The sequence below is a fragment of the Nansenia antarctica genome (genome assembly GCF_963989245.1).
Source record: "Nansenia antarctica genome assembly, chromosome: 9".
Classification (NCBI taxonomy): domain Eukaryota; kingdom Metazoa; phylum Chordata; class Actinopteri; order Argentiniformes; family Microstomatidae; genus Nansenia; species Nansenia antarctica.
The window spans coordinates 9,115,516-9,135,990 of record NC_137679.1 but is presented as its reverse complement, the minus strand read 5'-3'; the positions used below and the strand labels follow the sequence as shown (position 1 = coordinate 9,135,990).

The following is a 20,475-nucleotide window of genomic DNA, read 5'->3' as shown; positions in this document are numbered from 1 at the left end:
ACAAGTGAGTTACACTCAAAGTAAAATGTTTTGTCTTAAATGTTCCTTCCTAAATAATTGATAGAATAAATTAACCGTAACCATGGTAATCAATCAGTTGGGGAGTGGGGCGTTGGGAAGGGCAGCTCATTTGCATTTAAAGACACAGAACCACAGACACAGAAACTACAGACACAGAAACTACAGACACAGCGACAGCCTGTCGAGAACAGGACTGACAGAGAGAGGCAGACGCATGGTAGGATGCTTTATCGGAGTGGTGTTTTCAGCAAAACCACTTTAAAGACATGTTTGGGGATCCCAGAGACCTATGTTAACTTGCTGGAAAAGAGTATATTATGGGATTTGTAAAAGGGTAATCTGGGATATAAAAACGAACCCTAACCCAACGACAAAGCAGTCTTCGCCACTTTTTTAAAAACATTTTTAAGTGACTGAACTTACTGATAGAAAAAGTGACTGAAATGCACCAGTTCTGCAGCCCAAGCATCAATTTGTTATAATAATAATAATAATAATAATAATTATTATTATTATTATAATACACTCATTGTAACATTGCTGTATTGATACTATGCACATTATTGGCAACTGTGCAGTTTTTTCTGCTAATCTGGATTTGTAATGCTTCTCATACTGTCTGTGTTTGTGTTTGTTTGTGCGTGCGTGCGTGTGTGTGTGTGTGTGTGTGTGTGTGTGTGTGTGTGTGTGTGTGTGTGTGTGTGTGTGAGAGAGAGACCCTAGGCTTGCCCGACGGGTTGGTGACAGCCCAGGACATCAGACATCAGACTCCGCCTGTCCTCTCTGGAGAAGCTCCTGAAGGAACACAGTCAACAACAAACAACCGATGAACAAACAAGGACACGAAACTCACACTCAAGACTCTCATCACCTGAGGTAAAACAGCCTAGTCTAGTCAAGTGTGTTTAGATGGGTCTCTGTTATTATTTGTTGTACACTTGTTATTTGTTTACTTGTTCTTATTTTCCCCTTGTTTACCTTTTTCGTTTAACCTGCTATAACTTTTGCTCTTTTATTATGTTTTTATATATCGTGACGTTAGAATTATAAGGTTCTATCTATTTTTTTTTTTACATAATCTGATCCATTAGGTGTTTATTAATGCCTGTGTGGTGCTATTTTCTAAAATGTTTACATTTTTTGGTTAGTAATTCATAAAATACAAAGGTTCCATCTCATGAAACATAATGGAATGTAAAAACTTTGAAGCTCAATATCTCTAAACGACTCTAAACGGAGATAGAACCTTAGAATTCTAAGCTCACGATATGTAAAGCACTTTGTGAACCCTGGTCTGGGATAGGTGCTATAGAAATAAACGTTATTACTTACTTACTTACTTGCTGTAAGTACCCGCCGCTGTCATTGCTGGTGGACCAACTTCTCTCCTGGCAGGTCGTGTTGTAGCTCCTCTGACTGCTGCCGTGGTTCCTCCGCCGGTCCCTCCTCTGACATCCTGTCCTCTCTGGCAGGGCTGGCGCTGGTGTGTTGGACTTTGGACTGGGTGCCCTTCTGGCTGCTCTGGAGGTCTGAGTCTGACGGCCTGCCTCTCTTCCTCTGGGACGGGCAGGGGGGTGAGGGCTGGGCAGGGGGCGAGTCTGGAACACAGAGGTTCTATTAATAATAATAATAATAATTATAATAACAATAATAACAATAATAATAATAATAACAATAATAATAATCATAATAATAATACATTAGACTTATATAGCACTTTTCTAGACACTCAAAGCCGCTTTACAAACTGAAAAAATCGAGTAGTAATAATAAACAAGAAACAAAAGGTAAATAGAATAAATTATAGGGGCCTAATTAAGGTAGTGCTGGGGACACATGGGAAGGGGAGGGGGAGAGGGTAAACTGGTGAAGGCGAGCTTGAAGTATTAGCCATACGTCCGTCTCTGTACATCCAACACTACCATAGAGGACGTTTTCCTTTTCCAAGTCGATATACCGTGAACACACCCTGAGGGTTTTTCTTGCTGACTTCAGCTTGCTTTCATTTTGCATTATTCTAAACGTATGCTTGTGTTTCCATTCATCTAAGGCAGCAACTTAAAACCTTAGACTAATGGACCTATCGCTAAGCCACGCCGCTTTTGAAAACTCGGACAAACAAACAACGCTTCACTGACAGTGACTGACTGACCGACCGTGACTGAATGACATTCAATGACTTACAATGGCGGGAGTTGGCACATTTCTGATTTCTGATTTACCACAGCAAGTAATAGACATGTTTTTTTTTTTTTAAAGATGACAAAAATATTTAGTCTAGAAGCTTTTCACCATCAGATATTAGCGAGTTGTTTGTCTGAGTTTTCTGCCTGTGATATGATTGGACAATTTCTATTTGGGGGCGTGGCTTAGCGTTAGGTCCATAACTGGTGAACACGTCCAGACGTACCACAGGTGCTGCTGCTGGCCTGAGAGTCGTCTGTCATCGGAGGCTCTGCCTCTTCCTTGATGGTGGGCACGGACGCCAGGAGACCTGACACACAGACACACACACACACACACACACACACACACACACAACACACACACACACACACACACACAGACACACACACACAATGTTACCATGACAACCGCTAGACAGCAGACTGTGAATCCAACATTTTTCCCCCCAGTTTTTGGCATTTGGCACTGGACCTTGTTGAATGTTCATTGAATACCCCCGGTCTACAGTGTCTAGTTTACAGAGGGGCTGGTTTGAACATAATGTGGGCCCTGTAGTGAGGTGTTTCATAAACAGAGGGGTCGACTAGACTAGACTAGAGTTGAGTAGACTAGATAGATTAGAGTTGAGTAGACTAGATTAGAGTTGAGTAGACTAGATTAGAGTTGAGTAGACTAGATTAGAGTTGAGTAGACTAGATTAGAGTTGAGTAGACTCGATTAGAGTTGAGTAGACTAGATTAGAGTTGAGTAGACTAGACTATAGTAGAGTAGACTTACTGAGGCCTCTGTAGTGAGGTGTCTCATAAACAGAGGGGTAGACTAGACTAGACTAGAGTAGACTAGACTAGATTAGACTAGACTAGAGTAGACTAGAGTAGAGGTGAGTAGACTAGATTAGAGTAGAGGTGAGTAGACTAGATTAGAGTAGAGTAGAGGTGAGTAGACTAGATTAGAGTAGAGGTGAGTAGACTAGATTAGACTAGAGTAGAGGTGAGTAGACTAGATTAGAGTAGAGGTGAGTAGACTAGACTAGAGTAGAGTAGAGGTGAGTAGACTAGAGTAGACTAGACTAGAGTAGAGGTGAGTAGACTAGATTAGAGTAGAGGTGAGTAGACTAGACTAGAGTAGAGTAGATAAGACTAGAGTAGAGTAGAGGTGAGTAGACTAGACTAGAGTAGACTAGACTAGACTAGAGTAGAGTAGATTAGACTAGAGTAGAGTAGAGGTGAGTAGACTAGACTAGAGTAGACTAGACTAGACTAGAGTAGAGTAGAGGTGAGTAGACTAGACTAGACTAGAGTAGAGGTGAGTAGACTAGATTAGAGTAGAGGTGAGTAGACTAGACTAGAGTAGAGGTGAGTAGACTAGATTAGAGTAGAGGTGAGTAGACTAGACTAGAGTAGAGGTGAGTAGACTAGACTAGAGTAGAGGTGAGTAGACTAGATTAGAGTAGAGGTGAGTAGACTAGACTAGAGTAGAGTAGAGGTGAGTAGACTAGACTAGAGTAGAGGTGAGTAGACTAGACTAGAGTAGAGGTGAGTAGACTAGATTAGAGTAGAGGTGAGTAGACTAGACTAGAGTAGAGGTGAGTAGACTAGACTAGAGTAGAGGTGAGTAGACTAGACTAGAGTAGAGTAGAGGTGAGTAGACTAGACTAGAGTAGAGGTGAGTAGACTAGACTAGACTAGAGTAGAGGTGAGTAGACTAGACTAGACTAGAGTAGACTAGACTAGAGTAGAGTAGAGGTGAGTAGACTAGACTAGAGTAGAGGTGAGTAGACTAGACTAGAGTAGAGTAGAGGTGAGTAGACTAGAGTAGAGGTGAGTAGACTAGACTAGAGTAGAGGTGAGTAGACTAGATTAGAGTAGAGGTGAGTAGACTAGACTAGAGTAGAGTAGAGGTGAGTAGACTAGACTAGAGTAGAGGTGGGTAGACTAGACTAGAGTAGAGGTGAGTAGACTAGATTAGAGTAGAGGTGAGTAGACTAGACTAGAGTAGAGGTGAGTAGACTAGACTAGACTAGAGTAGAGTAGACTAGACTAGAGTAGAGTAGAGGTGAGTAGACTAGACTAGAGTAGAGGTGAGTAGACTAGACTAGAGTAGAGTAGAGGTGAGTAGACTAGACTAGAGTAGAGGTGAGTAGACTAGACTAGAGTAGAGGTGAGTAGACTAGATTAGAGTAGAGGTGAGTAGACTAGAGTAGAGTAGAGGTGAGTAGACTAGACTAGAGTAGAGGTGAGTAGACTAGACTAGAGTAGAGGTGAGTAGACTAGACTAGAGTAGAGTAGAGGTGAGTAGACTAGACTAGAGTAGAGGTGAGTAGACTAGACTAGACTAGAGTAGAGGTGAGTAGACTAGACTAGACTAGAGTAGACTAGACTAGACTAGAGTAGAGGTGAGTAGACTAGACTAGAGTAGAGGTGAGTAGACTAGACTAGAGGTGAGTAGACTAGACTAGACTAGAGTAGACTAGACTAGAGTAGAGGTGAGTAGACTAGAGTAGACTAGATTAGACTAGAGTAGAGGTGAGTAGACTAGACTAGACTAGAGTAGATTAGACTAGAGTAGAGTAGAGGTGAGTAGACTAGACTAGAGTAGACTAGAGTAGAGTAGAGGTGAGTAGACTAGACTAGAGTAGACTTACTGAGGCCTCTGTAGTGGGAGAGCTGCTGGTACACTTGTTTCATCCTCTCGATGTTGAGCCTGCTGCCCTCGGCGTGGTTGATCATGGGCGTGGGGTAGTCCACCCCCACCACGCAGTTGGCTGCCTTCTGCACTGACAGAGGGGCGTTCCACGGCTCGTAGATGTAGCGGTTGGGGTAGTCCTTCAGCTTTGGGATGTAGCGCCTGGATCACAGACAACCACACTGCTGTTTCAGCCAGTCCTGAGGACTCTAGACGTTACACACGTTCAGCTAAAACCAATAAGGACGATGTACAAACCGTTAATTACTATTACTAGATGTTCACAGCCCTCCTATTGTTTTCCACAGGGTTCCCTCCCACACCTTCTGAAACATCAAATTCAAGCACCTTTCAAGGACTTTCAAGACTCAATTCCCTCAAATTCAAGGACCCAACACGGCATAGTTTGAGACAGATCTAGATGAGAATTTATATGATAGGAACTATCCGCTCACAGACAACAATTAAAAAGAGAGGCTTGAATGTGTGAACACTAGATGGTCTCTTTCCTTCTCTACCACAGCACAGCAAAACAATATGTTGTGAAATATGTGTAAAGTTAAGCAATACAGAGACTTATTTACTAGTTGACAGTAGTGTGTAGTATGCAGTGTGTAGGGTGTAGTGTGTAGTATGTAGTGTGTAGTGTACAGTAGTGTGTAGTATGCAGTGTGTAGTGTGTAGTGTGTAGTGTACAGCAGTGTGTAGTGTGTAGTGTGTAGTATGCAGTGTGTAGTGTGTAGTGTACAGCAGTGTTAGGGCTGCACGATTTGGGGAAAAAATCGAATTGCGATTATTTGGACAGATATCGCGATTGCGATTAATTTGCGATTATTTATTTTTTAAATAGCAAAAAAAAAAAAAAAAAAAAAAAAAGGGAGTTTTTGTAAAGTGTGGCCATATCTCCGGCTAGGAAGGTCGTATCAACGTGCAGTTTGTTTGTACGTCTTCAGGGGACTTAGAGGCTCCCTCCTCTAGCACCCCCACAGCCCGAGCTACGAGTGAAAGAACTAAACTTACATTGGGTTGCTTTAAAGTTGGGTTGCTTTAAAATCAAGCTTCAGATTAAAACATGTGATGGAGCATTACTAACCTGACTCAGGTGGTTTGTTTCACACAACCATCTAGGAAAGCTTAATTGGAAGCTGTTTGGAAAAGGGCAGGTACTTTCAAAAAATACTTGGCAGGTGATTGGATGAATCTGTCTATCACCTATTTTCAGAGAGCATTACCACATGATACCATCAAACTATTAACTGCTCTAATTCTAATGCAAGGATGAGAACTTAAAAGATATGAATTGTATATCTCATCTAGACAGGTGGCTACTTTTTTTTTTTTTTGTGATCAATTTTTTATTATTATTTCAGGGAGTAAAACAAGGGGAGTGGTAACATACAAATAAACAAAGGAGAAAATAGAATAACACAAATACGGTTTACCAGTACAAATACAAAATGCGCATAAACCTTTCAACCCCCCCCCCTCCCCTTCCCTTCCCAATCTCCCTTTACCCCAATAATTCCCCACCTACCCCTCCTCCCACAAATGTCCCTCCCGCCAGATACCTCCCACCCACCCGCCCAATCACAACCCCCCCGCCCACCACCCCCCACCCAATCACAGCCCCCCGCCCGCCCCCCCCCCTACAGGACCCTTTGGAAGGAGCAAATCGATTAGCCTATAATAGTGTCTTGAGGATGGTTATAGTTTGGTCCCAGCATGAGACATTGTCCGAAATTGCATGATGCCTGTTGGCTATCCAGTGTTCCATGCTGGCTATGTCAATGAAGTCTAATATCCATCTCTGCGTAGTCAAGAAATGGGGTGACTTCCACCTGCAAGCTATAAGCCTTTTGGCTGCTGTAAGGCCGGCCAGCCAGATGCGTCTTTGTTTGATGTTTAGATCCAGGTTTGAACTGTCATTTAACAATAGGACTAATGGTGAGTGTGGAATGTGTTTGGACAGGATCAGGGACAATGCATCACAAACTGTCCTCCAGAAATCAGCCACTCCCGGGCATTCCCATACCATATGAAAAAAGGTGCCAACTGTATTTCGGGTGCAAAGAGTACAGTTAGGTGAAGGTATGGTCTTTATTTTATGTAGCAGATATGGAGTGAAGTATGTCCTATGAGTAAAATTGAAATGGATAACCTGGTGGTTGGGATTTCTGGAGGAAAGGGATGTGTTTTGCCAAATTAATTGCCAATTTAAGTTATTGTGTGATAAAGTATCTTTCCACACTCTGTCAATGTGTAATGGTTTTAAAGAAGCCTTAACCAGGATGGAGTAAAGAGCTGAGACCTGACCCCTGGGTCTGGTGAATGCTATGTGAAATGGATGTATGTCTAATGAGCTATTCCAGGGTACCCCGTATGTGCGCATAGCTGTACGTAATTGAAGGTAGAAAAAAAAGGACGTACCCGGTAAATTAAAGTTTCTCTGAATGTCTTGGAATGAGCGGAGACCCTCAGCCCCAAATAAATCTGAGAATGTGTGAACTCCCTTGTCACTCCACTGGGGAAATGAGATTGGACGGCCTCCCAACTGGAGAATTGAATTTTTAAATATAGGCGAATGGAGGTACCATTTGGTTGAGATTTTGCAGAGCTTTTCTGCGCATCGCCAAACTGAGATTAATTCAGTGATGATGGAGCCGAATTTCAATTTGGACTGTTTAATAGAAATGTTACAGTATATTACATCTTGTAACCTATGAGGATGGACAATGTTTTCCTCTAAGGGGCGCCAAGAAACACGAGCAGCCGGATCAAACCATGTGGAGAGAGGACGCAGCACAAAGGACCAATAATACCATTCGAAGTTTGGTAGCCCCAATCCCCCTTCATTTTTTTTCATGGCTACTTTCTAAGATGATCCAGCTATTAAAATTATCATTTGGGGATACACTGTGACTATAACTGAAAGGACCACATCTAGATGACTCGGTCAACAGTCGAACTGATGAATGATAGAATGGTGGTCTCTGACTATGGAGCACAGACACACGTCACCTTGACTTAGAAATCTGTGACATACTTCAGCCCAAGGCTAGGCTAGGCTAACCTCTGCGTCTTTAAAGCCGGCTGGTATGAACGAATGGTATGAGGTTATGCATACAGGACACATTCATGTTTGACAACAGAACAGTTAACTTCCATGTATCCATAAGCCTGCTATACTATATAAACACCAACCCGCAGGTTGCTGAGACTGTCAACTCTGTGTCTGTACTTTAACGCCGGGTTAGCATGAGTAGCTAAGCTAAGCTACCGTCTCGAAGACTACAAGTTAGCTAAGCTAAGTTTAAGGCTGGACTAACAGCACCGACATGCACTTGGCTGGTACAGTAGTGAAATTGTACACTTACCTGTCGCAATTATAACATACTAACGTTTATCATACGTCCAGTAAGCCAAGTGGTGTCTAATTGTCTCCGTTACGTTAGCCCAAAGTCTCATAATAATTGGACTGACTGTCGTGACACAACCTATGCCTGCGTTCGTAAATTCGCTCTGAGAGCGCCGGGTTCAAAGTCATAAAGAGACCAAGTAATTTGATTGGACAAGAGGCATTCCATGAGTGCTGATCAAATTTCCAAAAGAGGTTTTAATCTCAATGTGACTTCCTGGTAAAATAAAGGTTTAAAAAAAAAAAAAAAAAAAAAAAAAAATCGCAGGCAAATCGCAGGCTTTGCGATTAGCTAATCGCATCATTTCAAATCGCGATTTCGATTTAAAATCGATTAATCGTGCAGCCCTAAGCAGTGTGTAGTGTGTAGTGTACAGCAGTGTGTGGTGTGTAGTGTGTAGTGTGCAGTGTGTAGTGTACATACCTGATAAAGTCTCCACTGGGGTCCGTCCTCCGGCCGAAGCCCACAGGACAGTAGCAGTGGAAGAACTGCTGGAAGAAGGCGCTGCAGGACAGCCACTGCCAGCTGCCCGCGTTCACGCTCCAGTCTGCGTCCAGCAGGCGCTCCTCAAACACCTGAGGAACCAGCCGGAACAGACAGAGAGAGCCAGACAGAGCAGCGGGTTTAGCTACGGGTCATAACTAACTCGCACTTCTGTCTGTGGTGAGCTAACGTCAACCGCTATCCGGCAATAACAGCTCCTCAAACGGTTCCGGTCGAGTGAAGACTGTGAAGAGAGATTTTGGTCAAAGCAGAGAAGACGCTACGTGACGACAGCCTGACTCCATGTCTGCGTGTGCTCCGGCCGACTCCTCTGTCGTCGTTGTCGTTGTTGTTGTTGTGATGGTGGCAGAGAGGGCAAACATCACTATATGGAACGACGCAGGAAAACACAGACAGATCTGGAGCCAGACCATAATACTGTCCGTAGTAACACTTTGGGTCTGTATCTAACCAACAGCTCCTAGTGTGTGTGTGGACTCGGGGGCGATGCCAAGGTGCCACATTACCTAGATCAGACACTGAGTGACGTTGGCTTTGAGGATAAGCCCCAGATCTGCCACGCTGGGCTAATGACCGCTTTGCAGGTTAGAGGTCACTTTTACGCATACTCCCTAACACACACTCCTGACTGACCAACAGGCTGGTTGACACTCACTAAGCCCTTATCTAATAATGAATCACACATGGAGCTCAAACCCCCTCCCACCTAGGTACTTTATGTGGATCTGAAAGAATTTGTATTCGAGGTATTGTAACCAGCAATATGGTAATAACCCTCAAAAAGGCAATCCGTGAGCTTAGAATTATAAGGTTCTATCTCCGTTTAGGGTAGTTCAGAGATATTGAGCGTCAAAGTTTTGACATTCCATTATGTTTTGTGAGATGGAACCTTTGTATTTTATTAATTACTAACTCAAAAATGTCAACATTTTAAAAATAACACCACACAGGCATTAATAAACACCTAATGGATCAGATTATGTAAAGAAATCAATTTTGACAAAAATGGAGATAGAACCTTATAATTCTAACGCCATGAATCCTCTCCAACCCCTCATATCAGCACAAGTAAGTAGGGTCTAGCTAGGGGTAGTTTCATGACAGGGCTATAGGCAGGGGCGGTTTCTGGACAGGGCCTAAGGGTGTCTAGGGTCTGGAAGGTATTTCAGGACAGAGCCAAACAGAAGCCCAGGGTTCCCACACCTTCTGAAACATCAAATTCAAGCACCTTTCAAGGACTTTCAAGACTCAATTCCCTCAAATTCAAGGACCCAACACAGCATGGTTTGAGACAGACCTAGATGAGAATGTATATAATAGGAACTATCCGCTCACAGACAACAATTAAAAAGAGAGGCTTGAATGTGTGAACACTAGATGGTCTCTTGCCTTCTCTACCACAGCACAGCAAAACAATATATTGTGAAATATGTGTAAAGTTAAGCAATACAGAGTTATTTACTAGTTGACGAGCTAAGTAAAACATTTGTGAATATATATATTCTTTTTTTTTAGAGAGAGAGAGAGAGAGAGAGAGAGAGAGAGAGGAATTCAAGCACTTTCAATGACCCATGTCTATTTTCAAAAACCTTTAAGACCTTGATTTTTTGGTTCTCAAATTCACAAACTTTCAAGGATTTCAAGGACCCGTGGGAAGGGAACCCTGGACGACAGTCTACCATCACTGGCAGGGAGATGTGTGGAGAATGTACCGATGCGTCACTGAAGCGCTGCATTGTGGATAAACACAACAACCCTGCAAAAACAGAAGCTTCCGGGTACCGTACCCTCATGCCGCTCTCCCAGCTGAGCCACAGGTCCCCCCGGGTCAGGAAGCAGGCCACGGCGTGCCGGGCCAGGTGGTGGATCCAGCCCTCCAGCCTCAGCTGGGTCATGATGGCGTCGATCCAGGGGAAGCCGGTCCGCCCCTCGGCCCACTTGGCCAGCGCCTCGGCGTTCTGGTCCCAGGGGATCTGCACGCAGATGGGGTTCCCCTCCATCCGGTCGAAGTTGGGGTTGTTGGTGGCGGCCGTGTAGAAGAACTCTCTCCACAGGAGCTGCCCGAACAGGGACAGAGGGGGGCTGGAGCGCCTCCGCAACTACAAAGAGAGAGAGAGAGGGTGGGATTATTATAGAGGGTTATGGACAATCACCCATGTGGCCCTTATAATGTAAACAAATATGCTACACGGAGGCTGTGGCGCAGGAGGTAGAGCCGCCGTCTAATGCTCGCAAGGTTGGCAGATCGGCTGGTTCGAGCCCCGGCTGGCCACATGTCGAAGTGTCCTTGGGCAAGACACTGAACCCCAAATCGCTCCCAGTGAGCGGGGCCGGTGCCTTGCATGGCAGCTTGCCGCCATTGGTGTGTGAATGTGTGTGTGAATGGGTGAATGAGAGGCCGTTGTAAAGCGCTTCGGATAAAGGTGCTATATAAGTGAAGTCCATTTACCATTTACCATTGTAACATTTTAAAAATGTTTTTATTATAATTCTCTCCGACGGCCTTTACCTTCATGTAGAGTTCCCTCAGGTTGTAGTAGTACACCCGACATGACAGACAGCCGAACCGGAGGTAGGGACTGAGGCCTGTGGGGCTGGCGAACAGCGTACACGCGTTTATCCGGGGACGCTCGAAATTCGCCACCCAGGTCTACAGAACAACACACAAACAAATCATCCACGTAAGACCCCCCGTCATGTAACCATGACAACAGAAAACTGAATATTTGATGAGGGTTGATCAATTTCAATCATTACTGAATAGAGTTACAATGTGAAAAAGTTGGAATTAAACGTCCCGATTAAACAAAGACAATGACATCAATGAGATCACATGATCCATCTGGAGTAGCAGGGCATTCCAGCAGACCAACTCATTGTTGTCCAAAATGGAAAATGGTAGAATGTTGAATGATGACCTTTCTGTCTAAGTGTTTGTTGAGTCTCTCCAACGCCTCGGACTCCCCTCCGCCCCACACTGCTGGACTCAGACCCTGAGTTCTGAACCCTGGAGAGGAGAGAGCAGTTAGTTACAGTGGATAACGGAAACCAAAACGAATGGACCTATCGCTAAGCCACGCCCCCTTTGAAAACTCAGACGAACAAACAACGCTTCACTGACAGTGACTGACTGACCGACCGTGACTGAATGACATTCAATGACTTACAATGGCGGGAGTTGGCAAATTTCTGATTTCTGATTTACCACAGCAAGTAATAGACATGTTTATTTTTATTTATTTTTAAAGATGACAAGAATATTTAGTCTAGAAGCTTTTCACATAAATTATTAGCGAGTTGTTTGTCCGAGTTTTCTGCCTGTAGTGACTTTTGCTGTGATATGATTGGACAAATTCTATTTTGGGGGCGTGGCTTAGCGGTAGGTCCATTGTACTGTGCTTTTTCCATTTTACTTTATTACTGCAGTATTGTATACTAGGAATGTAACGATAAACTCAACTCATGATTCGATACAAAAAAAAAAAAAAAAAAAAAAAAAATAACAAAATGAGATTGCAGACAAATTATGACTGAAAAACAAAAGTGAAGTCAAAAGTAGATTACCCCCCTCTGCTGTTTACAGAGAGTATCGCAATTCTTTTTTCATCTCACCAATGATTTGAATCGTCACATATTTGTATCGATAATTAGCGGTCTGGCATCGTTCCAGCCCTGTTGTATACTGTGTAAAGCTTAGCAGCAAGGGAGAATTCTGTGGAACACAATGCTGTTCATTAATTAGCGACAACAAGTACTTGACAATTAAAAACCGACTAGAAGCTCTGGGGCCTCATTAAGTAAGAGCTTTTGTTGCCATTATAATTAGTATATACTGCCAACAGTATAATCATTCAATTAAATCAATACCACGCAAACAAGGCTAATACACTGGTGATCAGTCAGGACTAAAGAATCATTACAATACCACACATTTAAACTTTGTTTTATTATTATTAATCATGCACAGAAAAACAATATACACAATACACAAGCCTAAATATTAATATAGTTCATTAATGCTTTGGAGTGTGGAACGGGGCGAGAGTCTGACATTTTTGTACTGTGCATTGTGTAAGTTAGTTAGTTCGTTTGCAGAGTGCATTCTGCTGGAATAGGCTAACAATGTCCAAGTCCCGCAAAAGCTCCCTTTGGCCACACTTCAAGAACATAGAAGACGATCGTGTCCAGTGTGGGATATGTGGAACAAAATTATCTTACACCATGGCAAAAAATATTAACGGTCCAAATATTCAAAATCTACTTTGACCCTCCGTAACGATTAATTTATTAGATTATTCTGTCCCATCCCTAGTATTCAGAAGAAGAATTTCATGAGGATTACTACCAGAATAAATTGGATTTTTTACTGTGTGAAAATGTGTTTTTTGGCGTTTAAGTTATTAAATGATTTCTCGCCACGGATCCATGCCTGTCTTCGTGAATGTCGGCCCACATCGAAAAAATCTATTATTCGTTACGCCAATAGTACACCAATTATTCGACCATGAAAATGTTTTGTTATGCGTTATTCCTATTCAGGGAGGGTAAGATGACATTTCACTGTAACATGAAAATAGGCTGAACCATCCCCTTAAACCAGTGTTTCTCAAACCTCTCCTCGGGGACCACCAGCCGTTCCACATATTTGATCTGTTCCACCACCAGCACACCTGATTCAACTAATCAAGTACAAACCATAATTGCTTTGCACTTGATTAGTTGAATCAGGTGTGCTGGTGGTGGAACAGATCAAATATGTGGAACGGCTGGTGGTCCCCGAGGAGAGGTTTGAGAAACACTGCTTTAAAGTAATGCTGATTATTCTCTTTCCCACTCCCTGGCAGAAAGAGCCTCTCTTACCCAGCTCCTCTAGAGAAGGCACGCTGTAGTGCTGGTCGTGGTTGTCAGAGATCTTGGTGCGACAGCTGTCCATCTGCTCCTTGGTGATGGTGGCCAGAGGTTTCTTGGGAAGCTCCAGGCGGTTGACGATGGCTTGGAACCTCTTGAAGGTGAGGGGGGGACTGTTGTTGTTCATCTCAATGATCCTGATGACGTGGACATTAGAAGAGGGATTAGAGCAATATTCTTACACAGCATATTCTTCCTGAAGAAGACTTCTTGTACAGTCGAAACGTTGTTTGGAGTGCGGTCATAAAACACTGGGGAGTGTTTGATATACTGTGTGTGGGCCTCTTTTTATCCCATCTCAAACCCACCTCTTCACCAGTTAACCCTCTCCCCCTCCCCTTCCCATGTGTCCCCAGCACTACCTTAATTAGGCCCCTATACATTCTTTATTTTTGGTTTCTTTTTATTATTAGGCCTACTACTCGATCTTTTCACTCGCGTCTTTGAGTGTCTAGAAAAGCGCTATATAAGTCTAATGTATTATTATTATTATTATATTTTTTTATATTTTAATGGGAGAATACAGGTTCACAGATATGACATGATATTACAGTAACAACATTCTCACTCCTGCACAACTCATTTTGGAGATATGTTTAAAACATTCAGAAATCTGAGATTATTATTATGTATGCAGAGTTGATTCTTAAAATGCATATCAGGGAATATGAAATGAGCTCCATACCATATCTCTGCATAATCCAAAATGTCAATAACAACAAAACAGCTTAAATATATTTGTCTTGAGCGTGTATATCAAGTGATTGAAAGTTAGTGCTACATTGAAGGATTTGTGGAAACCACAAAGGATAAGTTAGAAAGACGATAAAAGGTCATCATTATATTCACACATATGGGGCCCTATTATGCACTTCAAGTCTTAAGCAATAAGACGAGGCGGTAGATCTAAACTTAAGACGTGGAGGCGTGGTCAAGGCCACTTTGCTATTATGCGTGCGGTAGTGGGCGCCTAAGACCCGGCGCTAAGCCCAGAAATTAGTCATGGGTGTGTTTTGGGCGTCTTCTCAATCAACCCAATCAGCGTGCCAGGTGCCATTCCCTTTAAGAACCGGCTGCGTTAAGTCATAAGCGCTATGCTATTATGCAGTTCATAGGTGCTAGACTTCATGCACGTTTTGAAACACGAGCGCGCCTCCGCGGTTTGCGCATGCGCAAACCGCGGAGGCGCGCTCGTGTTTCAAAACGTGCAAACGTGCAACCCCAGTCTAGCGCCTAAGAACTTTTCAAACCACTTCTTAGCGCTAGGCGCAAAGTCAGATCGCATAATAGCAGGGGCGCCTAGCGCACTTCATTAACATATGGACACTCCCACAATGAGTAATATATGCACGGGAGTCTTACGTCTTATGTGTGGGTGCCTAGAGACACCTGCATAATAGCAGTAGCGCGTATGAAGCGCATAATAAGGGTGGCGGTAGGTCTTAACCTGGCGGTGCGTCTTAATTAAGACTTAAGACGGCAAGTTAAGAAGTGCATAATAGGGCCCATGATCTCATTCATCTACAGAATTTGTAAAAAAAAAAAAATGTTCCTAAACCAAAAAACTTCACTGGTAATTTATTTGGTTTTATTTAATCAGGAAGTACCTTGGTTCTCTCTCATTACACATATAACTATGAGAGACCAGTAGGGAGAAGGCAGTATCTAGCTAACCATGTCTCTTACAGACAGACTACTCAAATGTTATACAACTGCCACCTTTGTGTGTGTACAGACTGGGGCCTTCTGATTGGATAATATCCTGTGGAGGCGGGGCTATCTGGTCAGGTCAGGTGGCTCTGTGTGTCCATACACATGTCTGCTAACCTGACTCACTGCTTAGCTACGTTACCTCCCTCCACATGCACATGTCCCGTGGTGTGACTCACACTAGCAACAACAGACCACCAGGGGGCAGTCCTGTCTATGTGGTCGAGCGGAGGAACATGAAAAGGACTGTCCCAGTTGTTACGTCAGTGAGAGCTTTGAGCTGTGAGATCTCTGCTGTGCTTATTGCTTAGAGCACGGGCTTGTTAACACCACGGTTCGTATTTATAGAACAGCAGAATAGCCATCCACTTTTACTCATAATAATAATAATAATAATACATTAGACTTATATAGCACTTTTCTAGACACTCAAAGACGCTTTACCACCTGAAAAGATCAAGTAGTAATGATAAATAGAAACAAAAAGGTAAATAGAAGAAAGTATAGGGGCCTAATTAAGGTAGTGCTGGGGACACATGGGAAGGGGAGGGGGAGAGGGTTAACTGGTGATGGTGAGCTTGAAGGGGTGGGTTATTGGGGTACTTATAGTGGCATATGGAAATCACTGAAAACCAATTGAAATCCCAAGAGATGTTCAAGCCTGTGGAAGATGACAACGATCTTACTGATTTCTCTTCAGGGGTTGGTTTGGAGAGTATTTACCTCGTCATCTCCATTTCTGCTCTAGTTGTGAGGACATGAGACTGGTAGCAGGACTGAGTTTGACCCCACTGTTCCCATGGCATAGTTCCAATGGACCTATCGCTAAGCCACGCCCCCTTTGAAAACTCGGACAAACAAACAACGCTTCACTGACGGTGACTGACTGACCGACCGTGACTGAATGACATTCAATGACTTACAATGGCGGGAGTTGGCAAATTTCTGATTTCTGATTTACCACAGCAAGTAATAGACAAGTTTTTTAAAGATGACAAGAATATTTAGTCTAGAAGCTTTTCACCATCAGATATTAGCGAGTTGTTTGTCCGAGTTTTCTGCCTGTCGTGACTTTTGCTGTGATATGATTGGACGATGTCTATTCTGGGGCATGGCTTAACGATAGGTCCATTGACTGGACCCTTCCAACAGAGTACTGTAACTAACTGACCTGTCCAGATTGTAGAGTGTGTGAGAGTTCCTCACGACCGTCTCCACCCCAAACTCCTGAGCCATCTTGATGATGGCTCCGTCTCTCTCCTTCCCGTACGGCTCAGAGTCATACTCGAACGTCAGGCGGGTCACCTTCCACTCCTATAGGAAACACAACAGCATCAATAAAAGCAGAGCATTCTCTGCACACTTACAGGCTGGCTCCAGTACCAGCGTTGCTTCAACTTCACGTTGTATCTGCTCCACCTAGCGTTGCGTTAACGTCATGTTCTACCTGCTCCACCGTCATTTGCCGCATATAAATATATATATTTTTCCACCTCAGCGTATCAGCCGTTCGTCATCCATTTCTGCAACGAGCTTCAAGCACCTGTGGTGATTCACAGTTGAATTCACGTCAATAAAAAGAGCTAGCGCTAGCTGAATAGCATAGCTAAAAAGTCCCCTCTCCACATCCTACGTGTTAGTGGCGGTGGGTGGACGCTGCAATCTATGACACTTGTGCCATCCCTTGAGTAGCTGCACCTCTGAAGAGCACTCCCTATTGGTTTTCTATTGAGTTCTGAACACTGAAGGCTATTCGTTTGTGCTCTGCTGTATCCGCAATTACCATGACTGCCTATTGTACCACAAAACACCTGTCTGGTATTCTGGTAAATGGACTGCACTTATATAGCGCCTTTATCCAAAGCGCTTTACAACGGCCTCTCATTCACCCATTCACACACACATTCACACACCAATGGCGGCAAGCTACCATGCAAGGCGCCGGCCTGCTCACTGGGAGCAATTTGGGGTTCAGTGTCTTGCCCAAGGACACTTTGACATGGTGCCAGCCAGGACTCGAACCACTGATCTGCCAACCTTGCGATCATTAGACGGCGGCTCTCTCTCACATCCTCTTCAGACTAGAATGACTCTTTTTATAAACAACTGTTTCTCTATCCTGGTGTGTCACACACTAGGCCCAGCCTACCTGTTCAGAGACCTCTAACAGAACTCTGAATTAAATTACTGAAATGCCAGTGGTGGCATTTATAGAGAACTACATCTTTTTGTTGTTGTCGTATTTAACCTTTATTTAACCAGGCAGGCCAATAAGAACTAATTCTTAGAACTAAACAGGCATGCATGGGACAGACAGTAAGCAGCCAACAGGGAGGGTTTGGAAAATCACTAGAGGGTTGAGAAACAGTTGCATGTGTCAGTAAGAAAGCGCCAGTGAGTCAGTACAATTCAAGCAGAGATCGTCTATTACTTGACCACAGTCATTACTACAGCATTTGAAAGGGTTCTGTAAAGACAGATTATCAGGTCCTTTCTGAAACGAACGCAGAGTTTCTTTGATGCACTGTCAATGGGTGACATATGACTATTATTCACCTCTGTTGTTGTGAACAGCATATTTCAGCAATATCCTACTACTTTGGGGAGCTGACAAATCACGATCCATAACAGACAAAAATCTCATGTGGTACTACAATCAAAATGCATGGTGTACTACTAACATAACCTCAAAGCCGTCGCATGGAGGACGTCGTCCAGTTCAATGGCTCAAGGAGGGGTGCGCTAGTTCTACACAACCCGCCCACTGTCCCCCAGACCACTCATCATCAGAGGACACTGTCCGTCCGAAATCTAGGTGTAATTGCAGTATACAGAGTAGATTGTCCTACAAAGACACTTAGATTTAGATTTAGTAATCAAAAAATTCATTAGACCCCTATACTTTCTTTTATTTTATTATTTGTTTCTTTTTATTATTACTACTCAATCTTTTCAGTTTGTAAAGCGTCTTTGAGTGTCTACAAAAGTGCTATATAAGTCTAATGTATTATTATTATTATTATTATTATTATTATTATTTATTATTATTATCATCCCTGAGTAGAAGCCTTGCTACATCACATCCACCAAAGACAGCTGGTAATATGGGGGAGGAATTGATACACAGGAAGTGTGTATTATTAGGCTAATCTAAGGATCGATTTCCTGGACACGGATTTAGCGCAACACCGGACAAAGAAGCATCTTCAAGTGATTCACCGCTGAAAGTGTGATTTAGTCCAGGAGGACTAGGCTTAATCTGGGCCCAGGAAACCAGTCTGAATTTTTTAGAAAAGGCTATCAGTAAACTATCAGTAAAATAACTGGGGGAGTTTTAAATGGGATGACCAGACAACCACTTCCTTTTAAAAAACGAATTTAAGTGCCAACTAGAGAGGGATAGCCTAATTGAGGAGCTTGAGAAAATGATGTCATGCGCTTGGACACCATTCAAACATGTGTTAACCATTCAACCATGTCAAACCTCGACTAATTGGATGAAAAACACCGACCTTGAAGAGACGGGGAAAAACCTCTGCAGGCTGGCCTCGTACCACAAACAGCCTGGAGTTCAGTTTACGCAGACTTGAGTCCAGGTCCTCCAAAGACTCCAATAAAAACCTGGAAATGTGGGAAAACTCAATCAATCATCCTGACTCAATCAAATGTGCGCAGACTTGGGCAACTGAGAAACCTTGTTAACTGAGGAAGAGATTATTTTGGGGGTAAACAGTCCCTATAGGAGCCCATGGAACATCTGACAGGACAGTCAGGTGACATGATTATAGGCACTCCCTTGTCTTAAATTCACACTGTGGAAGAAATACTTCAAATCACCTAGCCTACTATTTGACACTGAGACATTTAGAGTGAAGTTATTTTCTAGTGACCCCGTTTGTATCGTTAGCAGTTAGTGATGCCAGTAAAACAGAGCAGTTCATGCAGAGACCGTATATTACTATAGCCTTGCTATCATAGATAGTTGGGGGGTATTCCATCAACGTCACTAAAGTCAAGTCAAGTCAAGTCAACTTTATTTGTATAGCACATTTACGTACAGCAATGCCAAAGTCAGTGCTTCACAGTAAAAATAGATAAATGCAGGAAATAAGTAAGCACAATAAACACAATACAATGTAATACAAAATATGGTAAAATTAAAAGAGAAGAAAAAGGACTAAAAACAATAAAACAATAAGACAATAAGAGCCAGGGACTTACGATTTTAAAAAAAAGGAAAATCTCGCGAGACTTATCATAAAACACAGGTTTTTTTGACAGGTCTCGCGAGACTTATCAAAAATAAACCTGGATTTTTCTTTTAGCGACTTTGATGGAATACCCCCCGCGTAGCCGTTGCAAGCCAACTCTATCTGAACTCAAAACAGTTCAGCTGACATCACGAATAACGTGGAAGTTGCCGTCCAACGTGTCTGTCTGTTGCACACGTCGCTGACGATCATTCATAACATTGTAAAAGGCATGTCGAGCGTTTCTGTTTCTGCAATAATAATACTATTAAAACTAACCTCCATCTGTTCACTCCGACGTTAGCAGACCCAGCGAACCACGGATCCAGAATATAAACACAGCGTATAGTCTCCGCGCCGTTCAGGGCTTCTTGTAGAGACAGATTATCGTGTAGTCGCAGCCCTTTGCGAAACCAATGCACGGAATTGACGACCATGATTTCAGATCATGCCATTCCGATAAGAAAACGTATGCATTGAATTGAAAGATCTTGTATAAGCGACGTTTTTTGGTGTCTCCCCCAAGTCGGTCAACAGCGATAAGTGGGTGGAGCATCGATGTTGACAGTTTTTCCGATACGTAACCGTTTTCTTCATCTCTCTTCTTCCATTGGTCAGCGAGTGACATACGTCACTGTATGGAAATGAGCAACGTCGTTAGACGAGCACCGATTGGTTGCTTCGCACGTGTAGACCAAGCAGATAGCCCCTGTCACGTTGTGAAGGCTGCTTCGTATTATTATGCATGATTAGAGTTGTTGTCCTATTAGGAAACTGATTGGGGATCAGTTTTC

The 20,475-nt window shown here is 43.1% G+C and overlaps 1 protein-coding gene across 1 annotated transcript; it reads right to left on the bottom strand.

The window, feature by feature from the left end:
* Nucleotides 1–530: 530 nt before the first annotated feature.
* cry2 (cryptochrome circadian regulator 2) lies at nucleotides 531–20,197 on the bottom strand. The gene is made up of 12 exons (XM_080539188.1): nucleotides 19,961–20,197; nucleotides 18,944–19,052; nucleotides 16,603–16,745; nucleotides 13,674–13,858; nucleotides 11,732–11,820; nucleotides 11,323–11,463; nucleotides 10,601–10,912; nucleotides 8,733–8,884; nucleotides 4,853–5,055; nucleotides 2,432–2,515; nucleotides 1,354–1,619; nucleotides 531–816 (listed from the first exon to the last, which is right to left on the bottom strand). Exons 1-11 carry the CDS (start codon nucleotides 20,116–20,118, stop codon nucleotides 1,384–1,386), a joined length of 1,812 nt encoding a protein of 603 aa, XP_080395314.1. The 5' UTR covers nucleotides 20,119–20,197; the 3' UTR covers nucleotides 531–816; nucleotides 1,354–1,383.
* Nucleotides 20,198–20,475: the final 278 nt, after the last annotated feature.

What these genes read in the sequence shown, in the direction of transcription:
- cry2 (XM_080539188.1), bottom strand. Translation starts at nt 20,118, where the DNA reads ATGGTCGTCAATTCCGTGCATTGGTTTCGCAAAGGGCTGCGACTACAC. An exon ending in TTTTTCCCCGTCTCTTCAAG is followed by an intron (nt 16,746 to 18,943) that starts GTCGGTGTTTTT and finishes TGTTTCCTATAG; the next exon opens with GAGTGGAAGGTGACCCGCCT. An exon ending in GGCCAGCAGCAGCACCTGTG is followed by an intron (nt 1,620 to 2,431) that starts GTACGTCTGGAC and finishes TCTGTGTTCCAG; the next exon opens with ACTCGCCCCCTGCCCAGCCC.